General features: G+C 41.3%; 1 protein-coding gene across 3 annotated transcripts in view; it reads left to right on the top strand.

The window, feature by feature from the left end:
- Positions 1-27147, top strand: part of LRRK2 (leucine rich repeat kinase 2) — a 173818-nt gene that overhangs the window by 43609 nt on the left and 103062 nt on the right. For all 3 annotated transcript variants that reach the window (XM_075208827.1, XM_075208826.1, XM_075208825.1), the window contains exons 16-25: positions 2652-2796; positions 3513-3652; positions 3772-3900; positions 9079-9249; positions 12044-12323; positions 13982-14152; positions 15483-15598; positions 16226-16289; positions 16495-16712; positions 26390-26640. In XM_075208827.1, coding sequence (XP_075064928.1) covers positions 2652-2796; positions 3513-3652; positions 3772-3900; positions 9079-9249; positions 12044-12323; positions 13982-14152; positions 15483-15598; positions 16226-16289; positions 16495-16712; positions 26390-26640 — 1685 coding nt within the window. The remainder of the gene's footprint in view (positions 1-2651; positions 2797-3512; positions 3653-3771; positions 3901-9078; positions 9250-12043; positions 12324-13981; positions 14153-15482; positions 15599-16225; positions 16290-16494; positions 16713-26389; positions 26641-27147) is intronic.

The raw sequence follows: 27147 nt of genomic DNA, 5'->3' as shown, positions 1-27147 counted from the left end.
TTAAAACCACCAATCAGGGCTTAGCCCTGGAGTCACACTTGCAGGCTAATGCCTGCTAATTCAGCCACAGGCTGAATCTAATTACCTGCCCCCATGCGCGTGCGCGCCCGGCTGCCGGGACGCGGCGCTGAAGAGGCGTCCGGCCGTTGCCTTGGGGCAGGAAGCGAGCCGCGGCGGCTGTGAGTACCGCCGCAGCTCGTGACAGTAGGTGAACTTGCCTTTAAGACTCTGCAAACTCTCTGGGGGAATGTTAATTGGATAGTCCTCCGTCTTTGCCTCCTGGTGAATAATGATCAGCAGGACATCGTTGGCAAACAGACGGGCAGAGGGCCCCATGTATAATGCAATAATGGCCTTCAGAATCGCCCCGCTAAACCCAAACCGCTAAAAGACTCTTGTCATGTAGGACCAGTGGAGTCTGTTGGTTGCCTTTTCGCCATTGTTGTTATGAACATATTCTATCAAATTGAAAATGCGTCTCGAGTTATCAGATGCCTGCTGTCCCACGACAAACACCACCTGGTCTGAATGTATCAACTCGGGGATAACGGAATAGAGCCTATTTTCGATAAGTGTTGTGCAAACTGACATACGAATTTAATAAGGCAATTGGACGATAATTTTTACAATCTGTAGGGTCCTTGCCTGATTTGGGAATAACTATTATGTGAAATTCTATCATTTTGGTTGGAAAGCTCCCCCTCGTAGTACCCGCATTATACAATTGCTCTAGTATGGGCAGCAATTTCACCTGAAAGGTGACAAAAAAGTTTTTTATATAGCCATCAGGGCCCAGTGCTTTGTGTTTAGGGAGATGTCTAATGACCATCAGGATCTCCTCTTGGCTACATGGCATGAGATAGGTGTCCCTTGGTCCCAAGTCAGTAAAGGGGAGGGGAAGCCCTTCAAGGAAGGAGGAAATCTATCTGCCTCATTCAGTTGGTCTGTGTCGGCGTAATGTTTCAGATTGTACGACCCAGTGTAACAAGATGCGAAAATGTCAGATATATCATGAGGGTTGGAGCGTTTAGGTCCATCCCGGAACTACAATCTGCCTAATTCGGTTACGGGCCTACAGGTCTCTCGGCTGTCTGGCCAACAACCTACCTGCTCTGTTGCTGATCACATAGAATTTTTGACACAACCTAGACAATGCCATGTGGGTCTGGGCCTTGATCAACTTTTGCAACTCTGACCTCACATGGGAAATATCTGACTTAAGGGACTTAGAGGGGCGCACCTTATTCTGGGATTCCAGAGGTGTAAGTTTGGATTCCAACTCCTGCTGGTACAGGCTTGCCTTTCGGATCCTAGAGGCAACCTGGATAGTGGCCCTTCCAACTACCACCTTAAGGGCACACCAATAGGTAAAGATCGAGGTCTGGCCAGGATCATGGAATTGAACAAAAAAAAGGGTGTCTATAATTGCTAGCTTAGTCTCCAAAGAGGATGGCAAGTAGGTAGGCAAGCGCCAGAGGTGCGGGGGAGGGGAAGGGCAAACTGGCTTCCAGATCCAAACCACTGGAGCCTGGTCGGACCATGACATGGGGAGGATCCGATCCTTGATAGTATTCCGCAGTACCCACTTGTCGGAGAGAATGAGATCAATCCTGGAGTATGAATTATGTACGGAGGGGAAATATGTGTAATCCCTCTCGTCTGGGGCAGTCACTCGCCACATGTCGTAAAGACCATGCTCCCCAAGAAGTCTTCCTAAAGCCGGATGAGTGGCCCAAGGGGGTGGAAGTGGATGAGGAGCTTTGAGGAGCAGACTTGTCCAATCTCGGATTCACCCCCAAATTAATGTCCCCCATGACTATCAAACTGCCTTGTTTATGTTTATTAGAAAAGACAGCTTTTTAAAAATACCCTGGCTTCAAATACTTTATTTCACAAGTTTCTGGTGCTGAAGGGGGTTTGTATTGCTGCTCAGAGAGTTATGCTTGCTGAAAATGCCATGGCATTCAAGTGTACCAATTCTTTGGCATTAACCCTGAGTTTGCTAGCTGATAACTCTCTGGCTTCCAAGCATACCAGGTCTTTAGCATTATACATAATAGTAATAATAATAATCATAAATAATGACAATATTAAAAAAGATAATAAAAAAAAAAACATCCTGGCTCCACAGTGTACCAAACTTTTGGCGTCAACTCTGACTGCGGCTACAGACATTCCTTTGGCATCACTATGTGCTGAATCTTTGGTATTAAGCCTGGTTGCTGATACAGATAATTCATAGTAAGATATCCTCGGCATTCTAGTTACTGACTATTCATTATCACTCCTGTACACAGAGTAATTAAACTTGGCCTCGGACAAGGTTGCCAACCACTGTGAGAACACTGTCACCTTGAGGAGGTTCACTTGTACATCGTATTGATGTTCACTCTTTGAACCACAGCTGCTGATTATGTGGTCACCAGCCATTAAGGTTTATTAGCAAATGCAATTACACAACAGATAAATTGCAAATACCATCACACTTACATGTTTATTTTGTGTAGGGTATCAATAAAGAATATATGTTTGAAATGTAGCACAGTTGTGCTAACAATTTTGAATTTATTTGAATGCATGTTTTTACCAAGACGCAAATCATAAAAAATAAAGCTATGTTTTTTTCTTTCTTTTTTAATTTGTGTCTTCAGTTCACTGGTAATCCTGCTGTACAGGAATGCGGTCTGAAAGTACTGGCATGTCTGTCTGACTGCTCGGGAGCTTTGGAATTGCTAACAGAACATGGAGTTTTGGATTCCATTTTGCATACTATCCAGATGTACCCAGGAAACCAAGGTTAAGATAATGAGGACTTTCTCACTAAGCTCATTATTTAAATGGGCCCATAACAATAAATATAATTTTTTAAATTGTTAATAGACATAGAAGTAGTAAATAATTTCACCATTTGTTTTAATTTGAGATAATGCATTCCATACTGTAAATTGTATGAATTTTTGTAATTGCCATATAGATCTGTGATTTTATAAAAGCTTTGGCTATAGGCCAAGGTATCATAAAGTTTATATACAGGTCACAGAAATCTGAGTTGGCTTAGAATAGCCATAATCATTTACAGTAGGGGGTGCATTATTTATAATACACAAGGTTACCTAATGAGCACTTAAAGATTGACATCAGAACTCACTGTTTATACAGATATTATTTACATATTAACATCACTTGTATATTATATATGATAAAATCGCTCCGTACGGCGCAGTAAACCCGCAGTAAATATTGTTGAGCTAGAACTCTAAAAATTGTATCAGAACTTTTAGTATGTTTACATTTACATCTTCCTCAAATTTTGTCATTTGAGCTTGTTTTCAGGTAGTAATAATTTACTTTGAATTGACTTGAATAGATTTTCACAATGTTAATATGCTAAAGGAAGATTTATTTATCTTATATTTTAAAATTTCTACTCCATGAGATGAATGCCCCCTCTTCATTGAACTTGATTATTATGTTGCGGCTTTAAATGTTAAATCTTCCTACCTATCTTTCAGAAATTCAGTACTTTGGTTTCTATCTCTTGTCGTATTTGGTTACGAGAAAAAATTTGTGTATTGCCACAATGCATCTTTTATCAAGTCATCTGGTCACTACATTGCAGCGGTACAAGGATGTTGTCAGGATACAAGCAGAGGTGAGGTATATTATACTAAAATTTAATTGGAAATGATTTTGCGTAAGAGCATAATTTGACTTGTATGTATCATTTCTTTGGATTCATTGTGATACATTTCATTATCCTTTTCACTTTAGGGTTTTCGGACTGCCTTAACATTGATGAGGTTGTCTCACAGTTTCGCAAAGCTTTTAGAACTAGAAGATTTTGACACTGTACTTTTTTACCAGATTTCCATGTGCTTGGCGAACAGACGGGAGCTGAAAGTAAGCTTCCTTTGCATTTTTTCTAACTTTAATATAATGTTGTTAGAAATGTTGAAAATTGTGTTCAGTGGTTTTTTTTTTTTTTTTTTAATTTGATGTATTTTTTTTTTTCACAGTGTGGCTAATTTGTGTAGTTGTAGGATGGAAGGTACTGCCTATACGTTTTTGGATCAGTGTGTATTAATAAGAGGATTTATGTACTTACGTTAAATCCGTTTCTTTGATTCCGTCTGGGGGACACTGCTTACCATAGGGTGTGAAGGGGAGCATGGGAGTTGGCACCTAGCTAGTTAATTTCTAGCATTGCTGACAGACCCCTCCCCTTCCCTCAACATACCCCCGCCTCTTCCTCTTCCTCCTCAGTTAATTCAAAAAGCCCCAAGGAGAAAGGTCAAACAAGAGCATACAGAGGAAAAGCAGAAGGGAGGGATCGCAGTGTCCCCCAGACGGAATCAGATTTAACGTAAGTACATAAATCCTCTTTTCTCTTTCATCCAGTCTGGGGGACACTGCTTACCATGGGACGTTCTAAAGCAGCCCCCTAAGGGTGGGACCGCTCTGATAACCCAGCACGTAGAGCACTACGGCCAATTGAGGCGTCCAAAGACCCAAGGCATTGAATTGGTACAATCTTGTGAAAGTATGGACCAAGGACCCGGTAACTGCTCTGCATAACTGGTCCGCTGAGGTCCCATTCAGTGAAGCCCAGGACGTCCCCACAGAACGGGGAGAATGGGCAACATTACACTCTGGTACCGGACGGTTAGTACCGACATAAGCTTGCCTTATAGTCAGAGTAAGCCACCTAGCAATAAATTGTTTAGACGCTGATCATCCACGTCCAAAATAATCAAACAAGATAAATAAGAAACTGTCCTACGAATCATTGCAGTCCTTTTGACATAAATTCGTAGAGCCCTGTCCACATCCAAAATTTCATGTTCCCAGTTCCAGATCCCTGAGGATCCTCTGTGAACACAGGAACAACCATTCCCTGGTTTACATTAAAACCAGACACCACCCTAGGAAGAATGATGCATTGTCCCTAGGACTGCTCTATCATCCCGAAAACCAGATAAGGTTCACGACAAAGCCCCTCCGCTCAGATACCCCTCAAGCTGAGGCAATAGTAAGAAAGTCCTAACATCCAAACCATCTTGTATAAAAACAAGATAAAGACTCTGCACTGCAGGCTTTATTCCTACACCATGCACGTATGAACGCCAATGCAGTGACAAAATTAAGCCGAGCTGGCTTTCTAGCCTAGATAAGGGTAACAATTACCCTGGAAGAAAACCCTCTGGGTTTCCACAGAATGGCTTTAAAAGCCATGCCTTTAAATTCAATTGGGCTAGATTCTGATGCAAGAATGGTCCCTGAATCAGCAGAAGTTTTCAAAGGGGGTACCGAATACCCAGGTCCAATGTCAATGAAGAATCTCTGGACACCAGACTCTTCTTGTCCAAGCTGGTGCCACAAGAATGACTGGCCAATCTCCCTCTTGAGTCTCTAAGGACTCTGGGAATCATTGATATAGGAGGAACCAGGTAACCTCGTCTGAAGTCCCCTGGCATTGTGAACACATACACTGCCATTATCAGATCTCTTCTGGTCTTGCACTAAATTTTGTAAACTTCCTGTTGTGACTCAACATCATCCGAGAGACTGTCGTCTCCAGAGATAACACCATCTGACGATCTAACTTTAGATGGGACCCCGTCCACTTCTTCAACATGTTCCCTTGAAAACACAGAGAGTGGATCCTGTCATAAGGAAGAGTCTCAAAAGACGCTACCATGTTTCCTCAAACACAGAAGGGCCGACGGCCTCTAACAGGACAGAATCCTGTTCATCCCCTCTTGCAGACACCCTATCTTGTCCTCTGGAAGAAAACATCTTCTGACACACCATGTGCATAATTCGCCCAGAAGAGGAGGATGAGGCTGATCTTCCCCGAAGAGATTGTCTCCTCCTCCAGAAAATCTAGATCTTGGAGTATTAACTCCACTAGCGTAAGGAAGGGATACTACAATCTCTGATTCCACATCCACATTCCATATTTTAACCATAATGTTCTTCTGGTCGCTACAGTTGTAGCCGAAACTAGAGGAAGACTGGATGCTGAATTCTGGTCTGCCTCATACACTTAACTCGCGTCTTCCTTCAGGCACATAGCCAAGAAAAACCGCTTAACTCTCTCAACTCTGCAGAGTGAGGGAATATGAACTCTTCTATGATCCTACTAATGAGGAGTCACAGTCCTCTAACCATTCACCTTCTCCCTCAGAGGATCCCTCTGAGTCAGACAATAGAAACAGCGAATTTGCTGATCTATGTCTCTTATTTTTAGGTAAATGTCTCGGGCTCTTCAGTCACCGGTTTAACCGATATAACCTGCCTTTTCTGAATTCCTGGCCTTCTATCACTGCAGACCATCCAGGCTTCCCGCAGGGGAAATTACCTGATACGCCAGAGAAGATTGTCCTACTACCGAGGGTAAAGGACTTGTTCTCTTTATAGACATGTCTGAATTAATAAAGGCTACCGCTTTCAGAGGCAGAGGGTAACACCTTAACTACCACTGGAACCTCCGATGGGTTAGATCATAGTTTGACCGGGGTACCAACCCCCTGTGTCAAAAACAGTACCCACTCAGTAGGATTGAAGCCTGAATGGAGCCGTTTTTACATTGCGCCCCAACTGACGCCGCAGCGCAATCAGTACAGAGCGCCCCTGGATCCTAATGTTCACCCGCTATTTAGTATTACATTTGGAACAGGGAAAATACGTGGCACATTTTGCTTTAATTTTCTCACATTTTAAGTAAAGAATAACACTACCACAGAGCAAAATATACAAAATATATTTACACAGAAAACACTACTAATCTATGAACCGGTCAAAAAGATAGTATTTCTGTCAATGAGAGAGCAATAATTTCTTACAAACATTATGCTCATCCCCCCAAAATGTGCTCACAATCTTATACTTCCCTATCTACTTATAGAGAGTATAAAATATATTTAGCAAGGAAAGGCTGTCAGCTGCAGCAAATTTTCCATTTGGAGCAAGTGAAACACTTTACTTTAGGGCCCTTTCCTTTATCTGTCATTTTACAAAGGAAGGCACACCAAACATACAGACTTAAATTTAGCTGTTAGAGAGCGAGAGGCAGCATAAAAAATATGTTTAAATAAATCAGATACTTAGCCCAAACAGGGGAGAAGTCCAACAGCAGTGCCTGGTGCCTGCTCCCTCTGATGTGTGTCCTTTCCCGGACTTATATTTGGCGCCAAAAAGGCTGGGCTAATCAAACTTTCCATGGAGAGCAGGGGAGCTCTATATTATAGCTCCCCCTCTGATAATGCTGTCTCTCTGAAGTGCCTTTTCCTGCCCATTAGCGGGGAGGAGAAGAAAACAAATAGTATATGGCAGAGTAGTGGAGACCTCCTTTTTTTTTTTAATTGAGGTCTCCGCAGCGGATTTTCACCCCGATGCCCCCTCCTATGTATGAGGGGGGATCTTGGTATGGCCCCCTTTGTGGGAAGAATAGTGTAACAACAAGTAATTAACTAATCTAGATATAAAAGTTGTACTTGTAATTATCTTAAACACAAATAATACTTAAGCAAGTAGGAGAACTATAATATAACCCCTACTAGCCCACTTTTACACAGCAATACAGAGTATGTGTTTAAGTAAATCAGATACTTAGCCCATAGGCCAAACAGGGGAGAAGTCCAACAGCAGTATCCTGGTGCCTGCTCCCTCAGATCTGTTCTCTCTCGCCAGAAGACTGGGATAAACCATCTCTCTCTGGAAGGAAGGGGGAGCTCTATGTCTTAGCTCCCCCCCCCCTCAGTAATGCTGTCTCTGCAGCTGATTCTATGGTCCGTATAAAAAAAGGGGTTATGTGGCAGAGTAGTGGAGACCTCCAGAGTTGAGGTCTCCGCAGCGGATAATACCCGATGCCCCCTCCTATGCATGAGGGGGGATCCTGGTATAGCCCCCTTCTCCTTAGCCACCGAAGTTCCGATATCCAAGATGGCCACCGTCATATGAAATATCCGATAACCGGCGCTCTATGCCTGAAGTGGCAACGCCGGTTATCGGGGAGGCTCCAGGAGTGACAGCGGTCCGTGAGACCGCTTGTCACTCCCAATTCAGGCACCCATTCCTCCTGACCCATTCCTCCTGTCCCTGTCAGTGAGAGCCGCTGCTCAGCTGTGAGTGTGTTCTCTATAGTAGAAGACACTCCAGCGCTGCCACCTGTAAAAAAGTTCAACAGAATAAAATAAAATCTAGCAGCAACTAAAACAGTGCCTCACTCCATGGGCACCTAGAAAAAAACTGAGGAGGAAGAGGCGGGGGTATGTAGAGGGGAGGGGAGGGGTCTGTCAGCAATGCTAGAAATTAACTAGCTAGGTGCCAACTCCCATGCTCCCCTTCACACCCCATGGTAAGCAGTGACCCCCAGACTGGATGAAAGAGAAAATACATTTTAAAACCTCTCCCTTTACTACTTTGGAGGGTACCCACTCTTGGAACTCCCACCCAGAGTGTTAAAATGACAGTAGCATCTCAATTGGAGTATTTTCTTAATCAACTTTATTGACAGTGCAGAATGTCACATCAGATGACGATGTCATATAAAATATTAAGTATATAAACCCTCAAAGAAAAGAAGATTCAGAAGCAACTAAGAATGCAGGACTTAAAAATGTAATATGACAACTATAAAAGACTAAAAATAATAAATGCTGAACTGATTTTTCAGAAATGAAAAAAAAAGTCAGACTAATTTCAAGTAGGAAGGCAGTGTGGCTTGCCACTGTAAAGGAAGAATGAAATGGGGAAGAAAAGATAAAAAAGAGGAAGGGCACATAGGAACCAGGTGGACTGGGACTAAGAAACTAAATAATTATATTAAGAAGGGCATTTGAATATGGAAGTAGGAAGTCCATGGTTCCCATGCTCTAGTGAATGATTTTACAGATCACTTTTTATCAACAGAAAGGACTTGACATGATAGGTGTGGGGGTAGTCTTACCACAAATTATATCTATTCTGTACATTCCAATATCATGCACACTTTTTTGTTTTATATAAACAGTGCTGTCTAGTAAGGAAGTTTTCTTGTTATCTTTTGTCTTTATCATCATGTGACTCTTGTTTTAGTTTCAGACCTTGTGTTACCAATGTTTTGCTGAAATGACTTTGGATGACAAATTGAAGGACAGTTTGCTGGTGAAGGCATGTGCTGAAAATGACATGGTCCTAGTGGAGAGCTTGCTTCTGTTGGGAGCAGATGTCAATAAGAAAACAAAGCATACATCTTTAATTGTTCAGGTACTCTGTATGTTATGCGCCACAGTTTAAATTGCCTAGCATTAAGAATTTATAGAGGTTCCAATAACGGGTACATCTGTGTGTATTGGTGATCCAGTTATGTAAGATTTTTTTTTACCTTTGCATGGGCAAGGGTGTTTCCAGGTGAAAACCATTTGGCTTTCACTACAAGCGCAGGCTAAAACCATGTATTATTAAAGTAATTTTTATCGTTTTCAAATAAGCATTGCCCAAGCGATTGTATTGTGTTTCCGAAGCACAAGCAATTTATTTAGCAAAAGCAATTTGTTTCGCAGTTCAATAAACAAGTACAATACAGTACAATATAGCCGATACATGATACCTATTAAAGATGTTACATTAAAGCAGGAAAGTATGAAAACACGGAATACATTACATTTTCCTTATAGAGCTCCCCCGAGGACAATGGAACACAGCCATGCTCACATGTAACCACGTTCAGAGAGAAAGAGCGAAAGAAAGAGCTTTGGCTGATAAAAAAGCTTGATAGTATCCGGTTTCAGTTAAGAACATGTTTCCATTGGTTCAGGGTTCAGGACAGTCTAATGTAAATCAGGTCTTAGGTCAGTTCAAAGGATTTCTCTGGGAAGAGGGGATCACCTTCCCCCAACAGCTGAAAACATGTGCTTCTCAAGAAAACTGACCCAAACCAGTTCTATGGTATCTCTTGGATAGTAACCGCACCAACTTTAAAAATCAAAAGATTATATCTTTTACACAACCCCTATTTTCCTGGTTATACAGTTTTGTGTCCAGATTGCTTTTGATATTGCTGGAGGGTGCACCCAAATACTCAATATAATTCAGATATGGGAAAAGAGAAACAAAGAGAGATATCTATCGAAGCACTCCGGGATGTGAATAATAATAAAATATAATTTTTATTGGTATTTATTAAAATATGATTTCCATACACATAGCGAAAATAAAAGAGCAAAACTTGTGAAAAAAAGTGATATAAAATGCAGTCACAACTGCAATGCTCCACATGCTCATGTCACTTATAATTAATTAATAAATATTCATTGATTCTATATTGCCGCTCTGATTATCTAGTTATCGGTTGGTATCTGGCCCTATAACTATGGTAAATAGCTGCACTTGGTTCCTCCCCCCCTAGCTGGAGCCTCAGGAACAGCCATCTTGGGAACATATTTCCCTAGGTGGTAGTTCAGCTTTATGTTAACCTGGAGTTGTTTGACACAGTGAGCCCAAGCAATAAAATTGTTTTTGGCAAAAGCAGCTATTACATTTTGTGCTTTGTTTCTCTTTAAATCTACAATCCAGACAAACAGTCATTTAGGAAACAAAGTACATATTTTTTTCAAATCATCTTTTTACATATCATTACATCATTTTACAGTTCTTTAGGATATATTACATTCTGATGCATCTCATTCCATGTGACAGATAGCACATAACAAATCGTACTTTCTTATTAGATTATTTTTTTTGTTGACTAAATAACATGAAGAAGCCATCAATTAATAAGTAAGGTACGACAGCTCCTCTTCCATGACAGCCGTACTTGCTCCATCTTTTTCTGATGATAGTCATGAGCTTTTACTATGTTAGCGTAGGCCTGTAGATACCTGCTTTTAGCTATTAGTTTCTTAGCACCTTTCAGAGAATTGTATGTTCTAATCTTTGGGTGAATTTGCTGGGGCTTTGTATCCTGGGAAGACTGACAACTGTCTTTAGTGTTCTCCATTTTTATATAGCGTATATTCTCGTGTATAAGCCGAGTTTTTCAGCACATTTTTTAAGCTGAAAAAGCCCTCCCTCGGCTTATACTCAAGTCAATAAGTTTCCCCAGTTTTCTGTGGTCCTCGGCTTATATTCGGGTCGGCTTATACTCGAGTATATACGGTAACCTTTCTCACCTTAGAATGATGGACTTCAAATTCCAGACTGATGAGCAGCAACAGTTCCTTCTTTAAGATTAAGGTCTCCTTGACAAACCTGAATGCTCCAGACCAAATAGGCAGAGTTTCTGCTTTTATACAGCGGTTGTAGTACTTCCTGATTCTAAAATAAATCCACTTTGTTAGGAGCACCTGGCTAAAATGAACGTCTTTCTTGTCATGGAAGCTTGTAGTTATAATTTTTGTGAGAGTACTTTTTCACACATGGCTTCTTCAATTTGGTTTATTTTAATAAAAATATGACAAAGTAATATGTTTCATGAGTTGTCTGTCACATGAAATTTATCAAATGTTATGCTGGCTACATACTACAATCATTTCATGCAATGGTAGTGCAGATCACATGATAAATGACCGTTTGGTCAGATATTGTATTAGGGTTTACTCTGCCCCGATCATGTTTTATCGCACCAAAGCACATTGTATTGTTTGGTTTTATAAACTTCATAAAAATTACGATCAATAATGGAATGATATTGGGTAAATGTGGAAGTGTGTGTGCACTCACAACCAGCAGCATAGGCTAATATCTGTAAGTGTAAATAGTCACAATCTTTTCAGCAGATGGTTATGACAGATTGTGTAGGTGTGTACTCTTGAATCTGCATGCTCATCGGGACTTTCAGTCAGTATTAAAATTGTCACAGAAATCACATCTACAGGCATTTTCGGTAGTGTATACCCAGTTTTAGCACTTGGTGAGGACTAGATTGTTAATTATATGTTGATATGAAAAAAAAAAACACATTTGAGAGGGGGCTTATTTTTCTTTTATACAATCATTTGCACATTTCTTGTAAATTTTTCTGATAGCCAGTTTCACACCTATTTTATCTTTACTTCAATAGGTTTGTGAGAAGGGCATTAACCCTAAACTGGTGGAGTTATTGTTAAAGCATGGGGCTCGTGAGCAGGATGTGCGGAATGCCCTCCAAGTGAGCATTAAGAATTGTAACAATGAGATCATTAGCTTGCTCTTAAAAAAGCTTGGCTTAGATATGGCCAATAGCAGCATTTGCCTGGGAGGTTTCCATATGGGCAAAATAGAACCTTCATGGCTTAATCTACTGTTCTCAGAAAAATATCCCACATTAAGACTCCCTTCTGTGGATCATGAAGGGAAGCAAGGTATGTTTGCATGTGTTATTTTTTCTTTTTCTTCTTTTTATGTAGGGTTGCGGTTTGCAGGACACTTACTACTTTAAATACAGAGCTTCTATTAATTTGAATGCAGCATTTAAATTACCACATTTAGAAAGGCAAAATGGGGACAAAATATGCCCAACCCAACCCTTAATGGGCAATGTTTTTTTTGTACCTCAACAACCAAACACATTTTCAGTTTAATTTTTTTTTTTTTTTTTTTAGTCCTGCAAAGCAAATTTATGCTGTTTATTACTGGTCATGAATGGCTTTTTATTGGAAACATATTGGAGTATATATTTTTTTTAATTACAATGTGATATACAGGAGAACATAGACAAAAAACCCCCAATAAATCATACCGATTTTTGACTTTTGCCAAATCTTTATTTTACATAAATAGGAAAACCCCAAACTTTACCTAATTTTGCTGATTAGATGAATATAAAATAAGTGTACTTTTATCATTGCGTAATGTAGTTGTGTTGAAAACAAAGAGGGTAGAATGTTTTTCATTTTTACATCTTTCTTTTCCTTTTTTTATCCACACCTGAAAGCTGTGACTAGGTCTCTGTCTGGCAGCTGGTTTTGTGTCTGCATTGTGACATACTCTCCTCTTTCTCACACCTCTGCCAGCACATGGTATGCTGAGAGCTGTTACCATGTGTCAGCCATTATTATTTGCCCTTCAGAGTGGGGATGAAAAGGAGATAATGATATATGTGGGATTGCTGCTTTAAAATTGAAATACATGTGTTTTGTGGTCTGGCTCAAATTGTTGAGACCTTCAGGATTTGTTGTTGCCCTAGTGCAGTGTTAGCTAATCTGTGACACTCTAGGTGTTGTGAAACTACAAGTCCCAGCATATCCTTCCAGCAATAAGCTGCTATATATTGGCAATGCATGCTGGGACTTATAGTTTCACAACACCTGGAGTGTCACAGGTTATCCAACACTGCCCTAGTGGAACTACATACAGAAATACACTACCTACGCATTGGAGAATAAAGCATTAGCCAACCATTTGTCATTTTACTAGCTCCCCAGGCTGCCATTGCTAACTAGGTCTTGCAATGGCTCTGCAGCATTTATTTAATAAATCTAATATAATTTATTTTGATTTACTAGTGCTCTTACTATTAACATTTAGAAAGGTTTCTGTGGATTAGATTTTTTTTTATAAGTTATAGTGTTGAAGTTAAAAACGCCTTATTTGGATAGAAAAATTGTAGTGAGCTGGAATCATCTGATTGTCATTTTGCAGGAAGGGAAAAGAAAATACAAAAAAAAAAGATACACAACTTAATATGTGCGCAGTCAAAACTCACCATTGAATTAGATAAAAAACACTAATTACAGATTGCTATTTGCGCAATTGCAACGTTAACACTATTATCATGGAGATCAATATTGGGTTTAGCTACTGGATTCTTGCTCCCATAATATCTTCATGTAACTGCTTGTGGTTTTTGACACTTAACCTTAATTTGGGGTTGTTTCCAGAATTACTATTACTTTTCATTATTTAAAATGTATATTGTACCAGAAGAACTGTATAATATATTTCCGTTTAGTATTGCTTTGTTTATCAAATTATTACAGTAGTTATGTATGAATTACACCTATATTTACTTGACTTCCAGACTTTGGGCCTATTTTGGCACGCATGGTTTTTCGGTATCAGAGCAAACATGGCTGCAGATCCTCAGGAGATTTAAGTTCAGTGGAGGACATATTTGATAAAGGGGATGAATCATTTGCAAATGATGCTTTTGAAGATATATTGGCTTGCAGTAATGACATAGATAGTGAAGGTAATATACGCTGCAAAATGAGTAACGTTCTAGAACATCTTCGGTTATCAAATCACTTGCTACTTCAGTTTATTTAAAATAAATACCTTTATAACAAGAAGTTCCCTTCACTTTCATTTTCTGCAAAGTTTTTAAGTGTGTTTTCTATATAACTTCTCATGTATAACTAAGTAGCATCTAGATGCAAAGTAATTTTGTTTACAGCAAAATATTGCATCTTTTTTTAACCATAGATAGTGTCTGTATGTTTTTGTAGTTGCACACATAGATGTATATAGAGCGTATATATGTATATAGGTGTTCTAGAACAATTAGAGCACCCTGTCTGACAGCACCCGTTCTCCCAAAAAATCTTTAGCTTGTATTTGTATCCTCATGTTTTGAGTGGGTGCATGTTTATAAATACAGTTATATTGCTTCCTGTTCCTTGAATCAGTTTTGATAGTTTTAACTTTTCACATATATTCCTTTTAAAAGACTGTAATAAAAATACAGTTCGAACATGTTTTATCTGTCTGATATTGGTATGTCATGTGGTTAGGATTGCTGTTATCCATTTCAATTATTATTTTCAGTTTCCTATTTTTTTCTCTATGAAAGATGTAGTGCACGTGGTTCCTGTATTATTCTTGTGATTTCCTAAAGTAATCATGAGAGTGATGGAACATTGGTACTGTCTTAATTTCATGTGTACATTCTAATTGGTTTGTTAAATGGTTATTTGTCCTGATATAAATGTTACTTTCTGCATCAAATGCGCCGGTTGAAAAGTCCATTAAAAGTATAAGATAACTTCTGCTTACTAGCACATCCAGAGAGTCTCTAAATAGCAAGTCCCTGTGCACTGAACAAAAGCCTCTTATAGAGTTCTTCCCCTTCAATATAATTAAAATACCTTGTTTTAATAAATGAAATAAGAGCGCTCCGATTCCATATTCAGCCTGGAACGGGCCGCTCCTCCCATCCAAAGCAAAATTTATTACCCCTAGAATATGTCACCATCCTATTTACATTGCATATAAACAGGTGGGTTTACACAAAAATCGGTTCGGATGTTACAAAACAGCCTTTGCACTCTGGGCCTGCATTTTTTGTAAATTTTATATTTTCCTTAGCCATGTTATTACGTAACAGTAGCCATATTGTGATTAAAGAATAGTTCTTACCAAGCAATATTTTTTTTCCTTTGATAAGGAATTAGAGTACTTCTTTGTCGTCTTGTATGAAGAAATGTCTCTTGTTAGAATAAATAATGGTAAAGTTAAATTTCATTTATATTTTGCTAAGCTATAGAAAATTGCTTATTAACAGCATTATTTTCATTTTAAAGGCAGTGAAGGAATGCTTCCTATGAAAAAGTCTTACTCTTTTGTCAGTCTTGATATTCATAAGGAAAACTCCAAGCTGAATCATGTGACATTGGGACAAAGACAGACTAACTCATTGGTATGATACTATTTATATACTGTTAGCTATTCAGTGCTCTTAAATTTGAAATGATTAAGTTATAGTTTTGAATGTTTGCAGCAGTAGACTTTAAAGGGGATGTCACACAGTCTTGCTACATCTAACAAGCAGATTGATGTATGTTTATCTCCTAAGACAACCACTCTTGACACAGTCCAGGTATCCTTGAGGTATCTCCATCATATTTAAATACTGTGTGATGATTCAACAGATTCAGCAGTACAGATGCTTACTTACTAGATTTTGGAGAGAGCTTTGTATTGTTAAACCGGTAGTCTCATGATGAGTGAAAGTGGAATTTCTTGAAGCGGAATGGCACATGATGGGTTCATGCTGTAAGTAGCTAACCCTGCCCAGCCACCATTGAAATACATTGGAGGGGGCAAGGATACTTCGATGGGGTCTAGCACGCTCCCCACACCTTTAGGATTGACAGATCAAGCTGTTGCTCTAAAAGGAACAGTAAAAGGGGTATTTAACTTGGGAAAATTTTACACAAATTAACTTAAAGATTTATTGTGACCTATCATTTTAGACAGTCTAAAGAATTAGAATTATTTGTTTGCTCAGAAATTATCTTTATATTTCATCTACCCCCATATACAGGGTGCATTTGGAGATGAATCTGTTTTACGTCGCAGAAAAGATTTTCCTCAAATTGATTGTCCAAGTAGGTTGTTTAAAAAAATTCATATTTTGTATATTCGTGTAACTTTATTTCATAAAAAAGGGACAGAAAGATATGCTAAATCTGGCTTTGTCCGTGCTAATAACATATTACTGAAGTAGCTATTCATGCTTTTCACAGTGTCTACGTTTATATAGACATCACCACTTTCTTTTTTTTCCTCTTCTTTTTCTTTTTCTCTCTACAGGTGTGGCAGTAAGGTTTTCTTTGCACATGAAGCGAGCTGATAGCTCTTCTTCATTGACTGACCGAGAACACATACGATGTCTAGATCTATCGGCAAATGACCTGGAAAGCATAGATTCAATAAATAAAAAGTCACTTCTAACAAATCACTTGGAACGACTTGACAAAATTGAGCTTCAGCAGAATAGTTTAACATCTATTTCAAAATCACTCTGTGAAGTAAGTTATGTTAAATAATAAATGAAAATGTAGTTAGATGTTAACCTTTACATAATAAGTAGCAAGTAAAAAGACACAGTTCTCTTTAAAGCATGTAAGACTCTTTATCTGAAAAAAAAAACATTACCAACATAAATGTGTATCTAACAATTGCTTCTCAGAAATGGCATTTTGTTTCTACAAGAGCCTTGTATATCAGTCAGATCTTATCACACTTGTCTTATTTCCTCATGGAGTCTGGTGAAGATAGTATTGTCTTTAGCTCTGACAATCGGCTAATAAGTAATACATGTTATTCAAAAATGAAATGCCATTGAAACTGAGTGAGAAAATCAACAATAATTACAGCTTTTTAGTGTGGGAACATTTTAGTCCAACAATGAAAGTATAAAGTTAAGTGTCTTGTGTCTTCAAAATGCATCAACTCTGATAACCGTTAAATGTATATTTAAACATAAATGCATATATCTTTTTGATAACTTCTCCTCTCTGAAAGCACACCAGAAAGCCGTTTGGAGTGTACCATTGCTGATAACCGAGTGCAATAGATAAAGTGAAGTAGATAACAAGGGTCATACCAGTGGTTCCCAAACTTTTGCAGTTCGCGGCACCCTTAGAGTCTCCAAATTTTTTCAAGGCACCCCTTCAAAATAATTACTGAGCAGTCCTGTTTTAGAAGTAGTTGGGTCAAAAAAATTGTAATAAGTATTTAGGTCACGACAGAAATACTTATTTAGTTGTATGCAAAAATGCCCCTCTGCATCCAGACACTCTGGCCCCTCTGCATCCAGACACTCTGGCCCCTCTGCATCCAGACACTCTGGCCCCTCTGCATCCAGACACTCTGGCCCCTCTGCATCCAGACACTCTGGCCCCTCTGCATCCAGACACTCTGGCCCCTCTGCATCCAGACACTCTGGCCCCTCTGCATCCAGACACTCTGGCCCCTCTGCATCCAGACACTCTGGCCCCTCTGCATCCAGACACTCTGGCCCCTCTGCATCCAGACACTCTGGCCCCTCTGCATCCAGGCACTCTGGCCCCTCTGCATCCAGGCACTCTGGCCCCTCTGCATCCAGGCACTCTGGCCCCTCTGCATCCAGGCACTCTGGCCCCTCTGCATCCAGGCACTCTGGCCCCTCTGTATCCAGGCACTCTGGCCCCTCTGCATCCAGGCACTCTGGCCCCTCTGCATCCAGGCACTCTGGCCCCTCTGCATCCAGGCACTCTGGCCCCTCTGCATCCAGGCACACTTCCCCCTCTGCATCCAGGCACACTGCCCCCTCTGCATCCAGGCACACTGCCCCCTCTGCATCCAGGCACACTGCCCCCTCTCACTTTGCCCTCCTCCTATGCCCCCTCTCATGTTGCCCTCCTCCTCTGCCCTCTGTCCCCCTCCTCTGTCCCCCTCCTCTGCCCTCTGTCCCCCTCCTCTGCCCTCTGTCCCCCTCCTCTGCCCTCTGTCCCCCTCCTCTGCCCTCTGTCCCCCTCCTCTGCCCTCTGTCCCCCTCCTCTGCCCTCTGTCCCCCTCCTCTGCCCTCCTCCTCTGCCCTCTGTCCTCCTCCTCCTCCTCTTCCACGATCCCTCTCACTCTGCCCCGCGCCAGGCGCCAGTCATAGAAAAAAAGAAAGAAAACAGAAACTTACCAATCCGCGTGGCGCCGGGACCCAGCAGCCTCCTCTCTCCCGCAGCTGTCACTGACATCGATATTCAGTGACAGCTGTTGGAGAGAGGAGGCTGCTGGGTCCCGGCGCCGCGCGGATTGGTAAGTTTCTGTTTTCTTTCTTTTTTTCTATGACTGGCCCGCGGCACCCCTGGGAGCAGCGGCGCACACTTTGATACTGTATAGACCGGCGGTTCCCAAATATCACAGTGTAGTTGTCACGGGCACTAGGAGTCTTTACCCAGTATCACCCGCTGATGGTCTTATCAGAGCAGTAGAGTTGGTATATGATACTCTGGTGGCAGGGTGATAATGGAACTGGAAACAGCAGATGGTTAGAGAATGCTCAGAAAGTCTATGACTAGCAGCACTGGTAAACAATAGGTAACTGAACACGAGGATCCGAATGGACAAGGACACGTGAGGGTAGTCAGTGGTCTGCGCACGGCGAATGGACAAGGACACGTGAGGGTAGTCAGTGGTCTGCGCACGGCAAGTTGTACCACTGCTATAGTGAGAAGGAATGTCCAGGAGTAATAAGGAGGTGGAAGTCAGCGGTCTGCATATAGCAAGTTGTACCACTGAATATATATGTGAGGAAGGACACGAGGAGATAAATGCAATGCAGAGTCTACACGGGTACACTGAACTTGATCCCACGTTGAACTGCACACAATAATAATAATGAATGAGCAGCACTGCACAAATAAACAAAGTCACTAGAATAGTCCAGCAAAAGGAAACACTGTCAATAATGGCAATAGTCTCAGAGGATGGAAACTCCGGAGGAGAACAACTCAGTCCAGATGGATATGCAATACACCAGCACAGTCAATGAGAAGTATGCATACCGTGGTTCAGATGAGCAGGCTGTTAGAGATAGCTGCAGGGATACCTGAGCGGCAGGGAACTGACGAGATGAGAAGTCCTTGCAGAATGGAAGCGGCAGGTAGGTGCAGCGCACTGTAGGTAGGCCAGCAAGGACGACAAAATACTCAGGAAGCAGTAGTATAATTGAACAACAGGAGACCACGGGAGAGCTGAAGCGATGTAGCAGAGCTGGAAGCCGAGGAGCGTAGACTCGATGCTAACAGGCAAGTTGACACAAATGGACACACTGTAGAAGCAGTAGGCAGCGGGTCAGCTGACGGCAGGTAGAATGCAGACTGGAGCGCTGAGACGAGCAGGACTCTGTAGACACGCTGAAGTAGCTAACAGGAATCAGCTGGAACAGTAGCGATGTAACACAGGAGAGTTGGAGAGATCTGTAACTTGTTAGACACACGGAGGCAGCGGATAGGAATCAGCTGCTGGAGTCACGATGAAACAGGAGAGCTTGAAGTAATCTGTAACTGTAGATATATACGGAGGCAGCGGATAGGAATCAGCTGCTGGAGTCACGATGAAACACAGGAGAGTTTGCAGTAATCTGTAACTGTAGATACACGGAGGCAGCGGATAGGAATCAGCTGCTGGAGTCACGATGAAACACAGGAGAGTTTGCAGTAATCTGTAACTGTAGATACACGGAGGCAGCGGATAGGAATCAGCTGCTGAAGTCACTAGGAACACAAGGAGTAGAAGTGGTCTGGAAACCACAAACGGCAAACAGGAATCAGCATAAGCTGAACACACGAGGAGGCACTGGAACACCTTCAGAGACTCATGAGGAATGAGACTCCAAGATCAGGCAACGTGGTATTGACCACAGGTGCTTAATATAGGGAGTGTTGCCTGATCAGCCAATTAAGTTAAAGGAACAGAACTGAAGATTAGAAGGGACTGTACATGCGCAATATCATTATAATGGACGGACACGGTTCCTAGCTATCTTAGAAGTAGCACTCACAGTCCGGTGAGTGACAGTAGTTTTCCATGTTTACATTTTGTTCTTCTTTTCTTAGCTGTCTGCTGGTAACATTGTTGTGTCCTTACACTAACATGACTCCTCATACCTGCAGCACTACCACAATTTAGTAGTGTTTCAGGTATGAAGGGACAACTCTGTTTTTGAGTCCAGCATCTATTGGAAGAATAATTAGTAAAGTATACAGCTTTCTGACCCCAGTTAGTTAATGTTGCTATAGTAATATGCTTTTCTGCTTTAAAACATTTATTGCAATTTATAGAACATACTTGCCTCAAGTGCTTGCATTAAATGGGTTATACATCTCTGCTGATTTTCAACAGTTAAATGTTTAGCTGGATACACACTAAGAAATTGCATCTGCAGTAATTTTCTGCAAAGTCCCGATGAGCATGCCGATTCATGTTTATATACCCACATGATATACCTTCAGATATGTGCTCTTCGTCTGTCATAACCACAAGCTGAAAATATTGTGACTGCACATTTTACATATTTCTGCCTATACACTTTCACATTTGTCTGACATTGTTCCTTCGTTGACAGTGATTTTTAGAAAGCTTGACACACGATACAATGTGCTTTGGAATGATAAAACATGAATGAGGAAGCGTACACATTAATGCAATATCTGACCTAACAGCATACTTGCCAACTCTCCCGGAATGTCCGGGAGACTCCCGAAATTCGGGTAGATCTCCCAGACTCCTGGGAGAGCAGGCAAATATCCCGCAAATGGCCTCTTGCTGTCAAAATGACGCGATTCGTGGTGAATCGCATCATTTTGGCCTTGTCGTTTTTGTTGCAGGGGTCAGAACCAAAATGACGCGATTCACTGTGCCCCACCCCTCCCGCCCTCCAACCACGACCCCCTGCCTGGGATCTCCCGGATAGAACTTTAAAAAGGTTGGCAAGTATGCCTAACAGTCATTTATTGTGTGATTGGTACAATAATTGGCTGAAAAACCTGTAGTGTGTACCCAGGTGTAGGCAATTGTAACTGTATTTGTAGCTTGCATCTTTTCCCATTGTTTTTGTATAATGGAAAACCCCCAGTAGTTACTTCCACCTGTTGTTTCCACTCCTCATTGGCTAGTAGATCAGCCTGTGACTGATATGGTGGGTGTAATTGAAACCTCCCGGGAAGCTAACTTAGTGGAATACTTTGTTCAACATGCATCCTACCTGCCTGCGTGGCCGCATGTTTTGGAAAGTGAAAAAAAACATTTATTTGAAGTTTTCATGAATATAAATGTAGCTGTCATTGCAGCATCTTCAGGTAGACGAGAAGTGGGTGTTGGAAAAAAAAAAGGATATTTAACATTCTTTCCTAAGAGTGTTTTAAAAGGTTTTGAACATGTACTGGCTGACTTGACATATTATGAAAAATTGTATATGAGAAATACATTTTTATAAACCCCCTTCAAGGACACTAAATTAAGGAAGTTGTTATAGGACAAGGAAGATGTTATAGGGTTGGTAGGCACTAGGGCAAAATCTGTAGATATATAATTGACTTTTATTAATAGTTGTAGTGAGTATTTGTACATGATGGCATTCAAATCCATAGAAGTGAGAGAAGTAGACTGCAGTTTGTAACGAGTGTATATAAAATGACTAGCTATATCATATGCTTGGTCCAGCGGAGGAGCTCTGGGGGTAAATGTATCATACCCCGGTTTTGTCAACTACCGCGAGTTCGGCGTCTTAGCAGCTTAAATTTAAAGCGGCGCTGCCTTGTAAAGGGAAAGGCAGTGTCAACATTTAAAGTTTTTTGTTTTTTTTTATAATTTTTACTGTTGAAGCATAGCAGTACTGCTGCATGCACCACTGCATATTTCAGCTGGATGATAGGCACCGGAACCAGTATCTCAGATATTGCCTCCCCTGCTAAAGACCAGTCGCTCGATAGAACAGTCACTCGATATACCAGTCACAGTAAAGATGGCTCTCCTGAACAGCGCAGATCTCCACCCTTTGCAGCTTAGGAACCCTCACCGGGAGCAAGTGGCAGCTTTGATGGAGATTGCCGTGGTTAGCTCTGATCCCGTAGTTAGCAGCACTGTCTCCGATTAGCTAGGGAGGTCAGGTGGGCACTCCTACTGCAGCAACCTCCATTAAGGATAGATGAGGCAGTAGAACCTGTCTTCTGACAGTGCCATGTCTGGAATGGGCCTAGGGGGAGGTGTATAATCTTCACTTCTGCTATCTCCTCCTTGGTGGGCCTTTTTCTTCTCATAGGAAAGCCTGCCTGAATTTGTCAGACTCCTGGGGGTATATTTACTAAACTGCGGGTTTGAAAAAGTAGAGATGTTGCCTATAGCAACCAATCAGATTCTAGCTATCGTTTTGTAGAATGTACTAAATAGATGGTAACAAGAATCTGTTTGCTATAGGCAACATCTCCACTTTTTCAAACCCGCAGTTTAGTAAATATACTCCCTGGTCTCTTCACCGAAGATCCTCTCCATTTCTCTGGAAGAAAGAATGGCGATATCTGGCTGAGTTCTGTCAGAGTTTTCTATGTGATTTTTACATACTAGAATTATCTATACTTGTAACACTGCTGTCAGTCTCACTCCATTGTTGTTGAGCTATGTAGTCACGAATATGTATTGTAACAGCACTCTCTCTTCCTAGATTGTGCTGTATACAACATTCACTTTTCTACAGTATTGTGTATGTACTGTATCATTGCGCTATCCTGCATAATTTGCACTGTACACAATCTGTACTTGGCTATGTTATCGTATCTGGATTGTACCAGCACTTCTACCTAAGTTATGCTGTACACTATCTACATTGTTTCTACTGTATTGTATATTTATTATAACAGCTCTCTCTCCTATCTAGATTGTGCTCTCTTAAACCTAGATTGTGCTGTACAGAGTACAATCTAGGTTTAAGAGTATTAAACCTCTCTACAGTATTGTATCAGGGTGTATCAGAAAGTGTAGCTATAAATTCCTGTATCTTGTGTGTCTGTACCTGCATTCTCTATTCTATAGCATGATTCTTATTCAGAAAATATCTGATAAGGGAAAGATATCTCAAGCAAAATACTTCACTTGTTCAAAGTTAAGTTCCTTATTGTACAACAGGACACGCGGGCAGTTTGGATAGACTGAAGTGGCGCTGCCTGGGCCTCCCACATCGCAAACTAGTACACCATTTTTAGTGGACGAACAGGTGTGGGCAACTTTGCTAGCATAGTTGTTGCAACACTAGTCCAGCTGCTCGCACTCCCGATGATGGTACCTGTTATTGCTGCTGTTCTCCCCTCCACCTCAGTAGCAGCTCATCCTCCTATGGCATTCCCTTTACCAGTGACTGCCGAGATTGCAAATTTGGGTCTGACCGGTCCTACATCCTCTGTTGCTCTCCATTAGAAGAACCTGCTTGGTCCACATCACTGTTTAGAGGCCTAGACTGGTTAAACCGGTTTTAGGACTTGCTGAGACCTCCGTTGCCGAGGAACATTGGGGACAGGTAGCAAGAGTCGATACACCTGTGGCACAGCTGGCTCACCACACTACCTTCACAGTGCCGGGGGACAGCCGCCCATCAGGATGCCACTGACCGCAAAGTATAGGGATTTTTGAAATCCATCTATGTAGCGACGGACACCTTTCTCAGACCCATGCTGTCATCAGCATGGGTTACTAGAGCAATGGAGACATGGGATGACCAGTTGGTGGCGTGTCTACAGGACTCAGACCTTGGTACTCTTGCCCTGCACCTAACTGAGGTGTAGGCATACCTGTATTAGGCTGTCCAAAGCGCAACCTTCATTTTGTCTTCGGTATCTGCATCAAGAGTAGCGCCAAGGAGGACTTTCTGGTCGAGCTCTTGAGACGCCGATACAGAATCCAGAAAATCCTTACAGGTCCTACCTTACTCGGGTGCATGGGCGGGGGGTTTCCCAGACGGCTAGAGACAGACCACTTGCTGGGTCCTTCCTACTAAAAGCTGTGTTCTGCACTCAAACTTCCAGAAAAAGCGTTTGCCTGACTGTCATCCACACCACCACGTGGGAGTCGGTGGACGCCTTTGACTGTTGAGGGATCAGTGTCCTCCCAAGATTGCTGAATTTGTGGGAATTCAGCAATCTGAATCTGAAAAGGGGCTACATGGCTGATCTCTCCAGTTGGGCCTCTCCTCAGTTTTTTTGCAACCTTCCTGCCCAGCGACCTGGATGCTGAGGTCATCTACCAGGTTTCAGTGAGCCAGAGAGGTCAGGGGTTCTGCGTCGGCCTCTGGTTCTCAAACCGGATGGCACATTACGACCAATTCTAAAGCTAAAGACGCTAAATCTACACCTGTGAGCAAAAAGATTACGCATGGAATCCCTCAGAACAGTTATCAATGGGTTTGAGGTAGAAGAATTCCCAGCATCTATAGATATTCGAGATGCCTACCTTCATGTCCCCATATGGAAAGGACATCAGCCCCTACCCAGATTGATGGTTGGACCTTCCACTATCAATTCAGTGCATTCACCTTTGGCTTTTCATTCCATGGGGGTGAGAATAGTGCCCTACTTGGGTGACCATCTCATCAAGGCTGTAGAATACGCTGGAATTACATAGCCGGGTCAAGCCTAGTCCTAGCACAACAGGTGTATGATTGATTTTATTTTTTTTTTTTTTTCCCTACTTGGGGTTCTTCTGCAACACCAGTTGTGAGAATCGTTTTCCTATGGATAAGATTGGAGTGTTCAATTACGGGTGAAAGCTCTTTTATCTCACACACCGGTCTCCATCCTCCACTGCAGTTTGCTAATGGGGAAAAAAGGTGTCTGTCTTCATAGTGAAGCTGTTTTCAATCTTTAGATCTTCTTTCCTTTTTCTGGAAAGTGGCCTTCTTTACTGACTTATTCTTCAGCAAAAAATGTCTCATTTTTGCTCTGTCTTGGGGGTTTTCATATGTTGCCTTTCTCTACAATATGACTGCCTTGCGCTCTCCCTTCTTTCTAGACTAGGTGATGTCATTATTTATCTGACGCAACATCTCTCTGCTCTGGGTCTTGATATAGCGTTGAGACGTGACAAAAACCCACCTGTCGGATGGAGTTAGAGCTTGAGGATAGGGGTAGGCAGATTGTCATCCTTACACAGAGCAGAATAACCTCTTCATTTTGTGTGCACAAGGGAGGCTGGCCAGCAACAACCCGGTTGGTGATGAGATGGCTCACAGCTACATGCGCCAGGGTTACATCTCATTGGGAACTTTGGGCTCTGGTTTGCATTGCAGCCTACTCTACTGGATTGGTGAGCATGGAGACTGGGTTATCATGTTGTTTTGGGCAGCAAAAGGATCCATCGTCTATACCATGCCTGATTCTACAGGTACAATATTTCTGTTTTCAGGGGCAACAGATTTTGACGGAGAGTCTTGCGTGCAACTGTGTCAGAACGTATCCTTCCCTTGAGGCAGGTTTGGATTGCCCCCATAGTTAAACAATGTCCCCCTAAATAGGATGAAGAAGAAAGGAGTTGTGTTTTTTGTACTTGCCCTAAAATCCAGTTCTCTGAATCCATTTGGGAGACACTGCGGTCCTCTCCTTTCTCTACGTTCTGTTTTTAATGTTGAGTGTTCTTGTTTGGTTATTTCAGTCCTATCCTAATGGCTTTGTTAGAAATAAAATTGAGCATGTATAGAAGGAGGGGTGTAGAGGAAGGTTATAGAATACAAATAAGTTTGTAGTTTTGATAGGTGCCTACTCCAGCACAGTTCTATCTATATCCCAGGTTATGCAGTGTTCCCCAAATGGATTTAGAGAAATGGATATTATGGTAAGTACAAAAATATTATTATCTTTACCTTGTCTGTAAATCATTGATCAGGGAAGGGGGCTGAGTGTGAATAACTTTCAGTGTCCGTTAGTATACTTTTAAGTGTGTGCACTGTAAATGGATATAAAAAGTCTAAGGGGTAGATTTACCAAGCGGTGGTTTACAATAATTTTTTAAAATGGCAGTTTTATTAAAGACAAAACCCGATGGGCTTCTTTATTTTGCTGATGCTGGTACAATAAATTCCACCACTTTATTTTTCTCCATTCTTTATTAAACATGATCTTCAATATTTTAACCCATTTTATGTAACAATATTTTTATAACATTATTTTTTCTTTTTAAAACCTAGACTTTAAAAGCTTTGACTTACCTGGACTTGCGCAGTAACAGCTTCAAATTGTTCCCTACTTCTGTTCTTGAGATGAACAGTATCGCTTTCCTTGACATATCAAGAAACGAGATTGGACCTTCCTTAGACTTGAACACAACTGTTGTATGTTCGACCTTGAAACATCTTAACCTGTCATATAATCAGCTGAAATTTTTTCCTGAATCTATTGAAAAGGTTGCACAAAGACTTGAAGAGTTAAACCTTGAAGGGTAAGATAAATAGTCCTTCAGGTTGATGTCTTGTTTGTTTAAATTGTTGGTACAAAAAATAAACAAAAAGTAGGTCTAGGTTGCAGACAAACACCAGTTAACAAAATATAATTACTTTCCTGATTTAGTAACCGTATGTATTATATACACTTGACCTTGATTAACACTTTTACAGCAAAGTATATTTTGCTTTCGTTCCTTGATGCGCCTCTATCCTCTGGGCAGCATACCCCCTCAGTTTCATGCCATGGTGCTCTCTCAATTGATTAAAAGTCTAGTGGCCAACAACAATTACAACAGCTATTATATTATATATAATAAGAGAGAAACACAATTTCTCTTAGCGAAAAATCTCACTTTGTCAGCATGCAGCCATGGCATCTGCCTTACAAAGGTGCTTGCTATGTAGTAGAGCAGGTCTGGAAGGTGCAAATTAGGGACTCACCCAAGGCGCCATACTTGTTACAGAATTTTATTTCTTTGGTAATACAGGGGTGAGGGCGAGTC

Source organism: Mixophyes fleayi, chromosome 4 (genome assembly GCF_038048845.1).
Source record: "Mixophyes fleayi isolate aMixFle1 chromosome 4, aMixFle1.hap1, whole genome shotgun sequence".
NCBI classification, from domain to species: Eukaryota; Metazoa; Chordata; class Amphibia; order Anura; family Limnodynastidae; genus Mixophyes; species Mixophyes fleayi.
The sequence above is the reverse complement of the archived record's forward strand: the minus strand, read 5'-3'. Positions and strand labels throughout refer to the sequence as shown.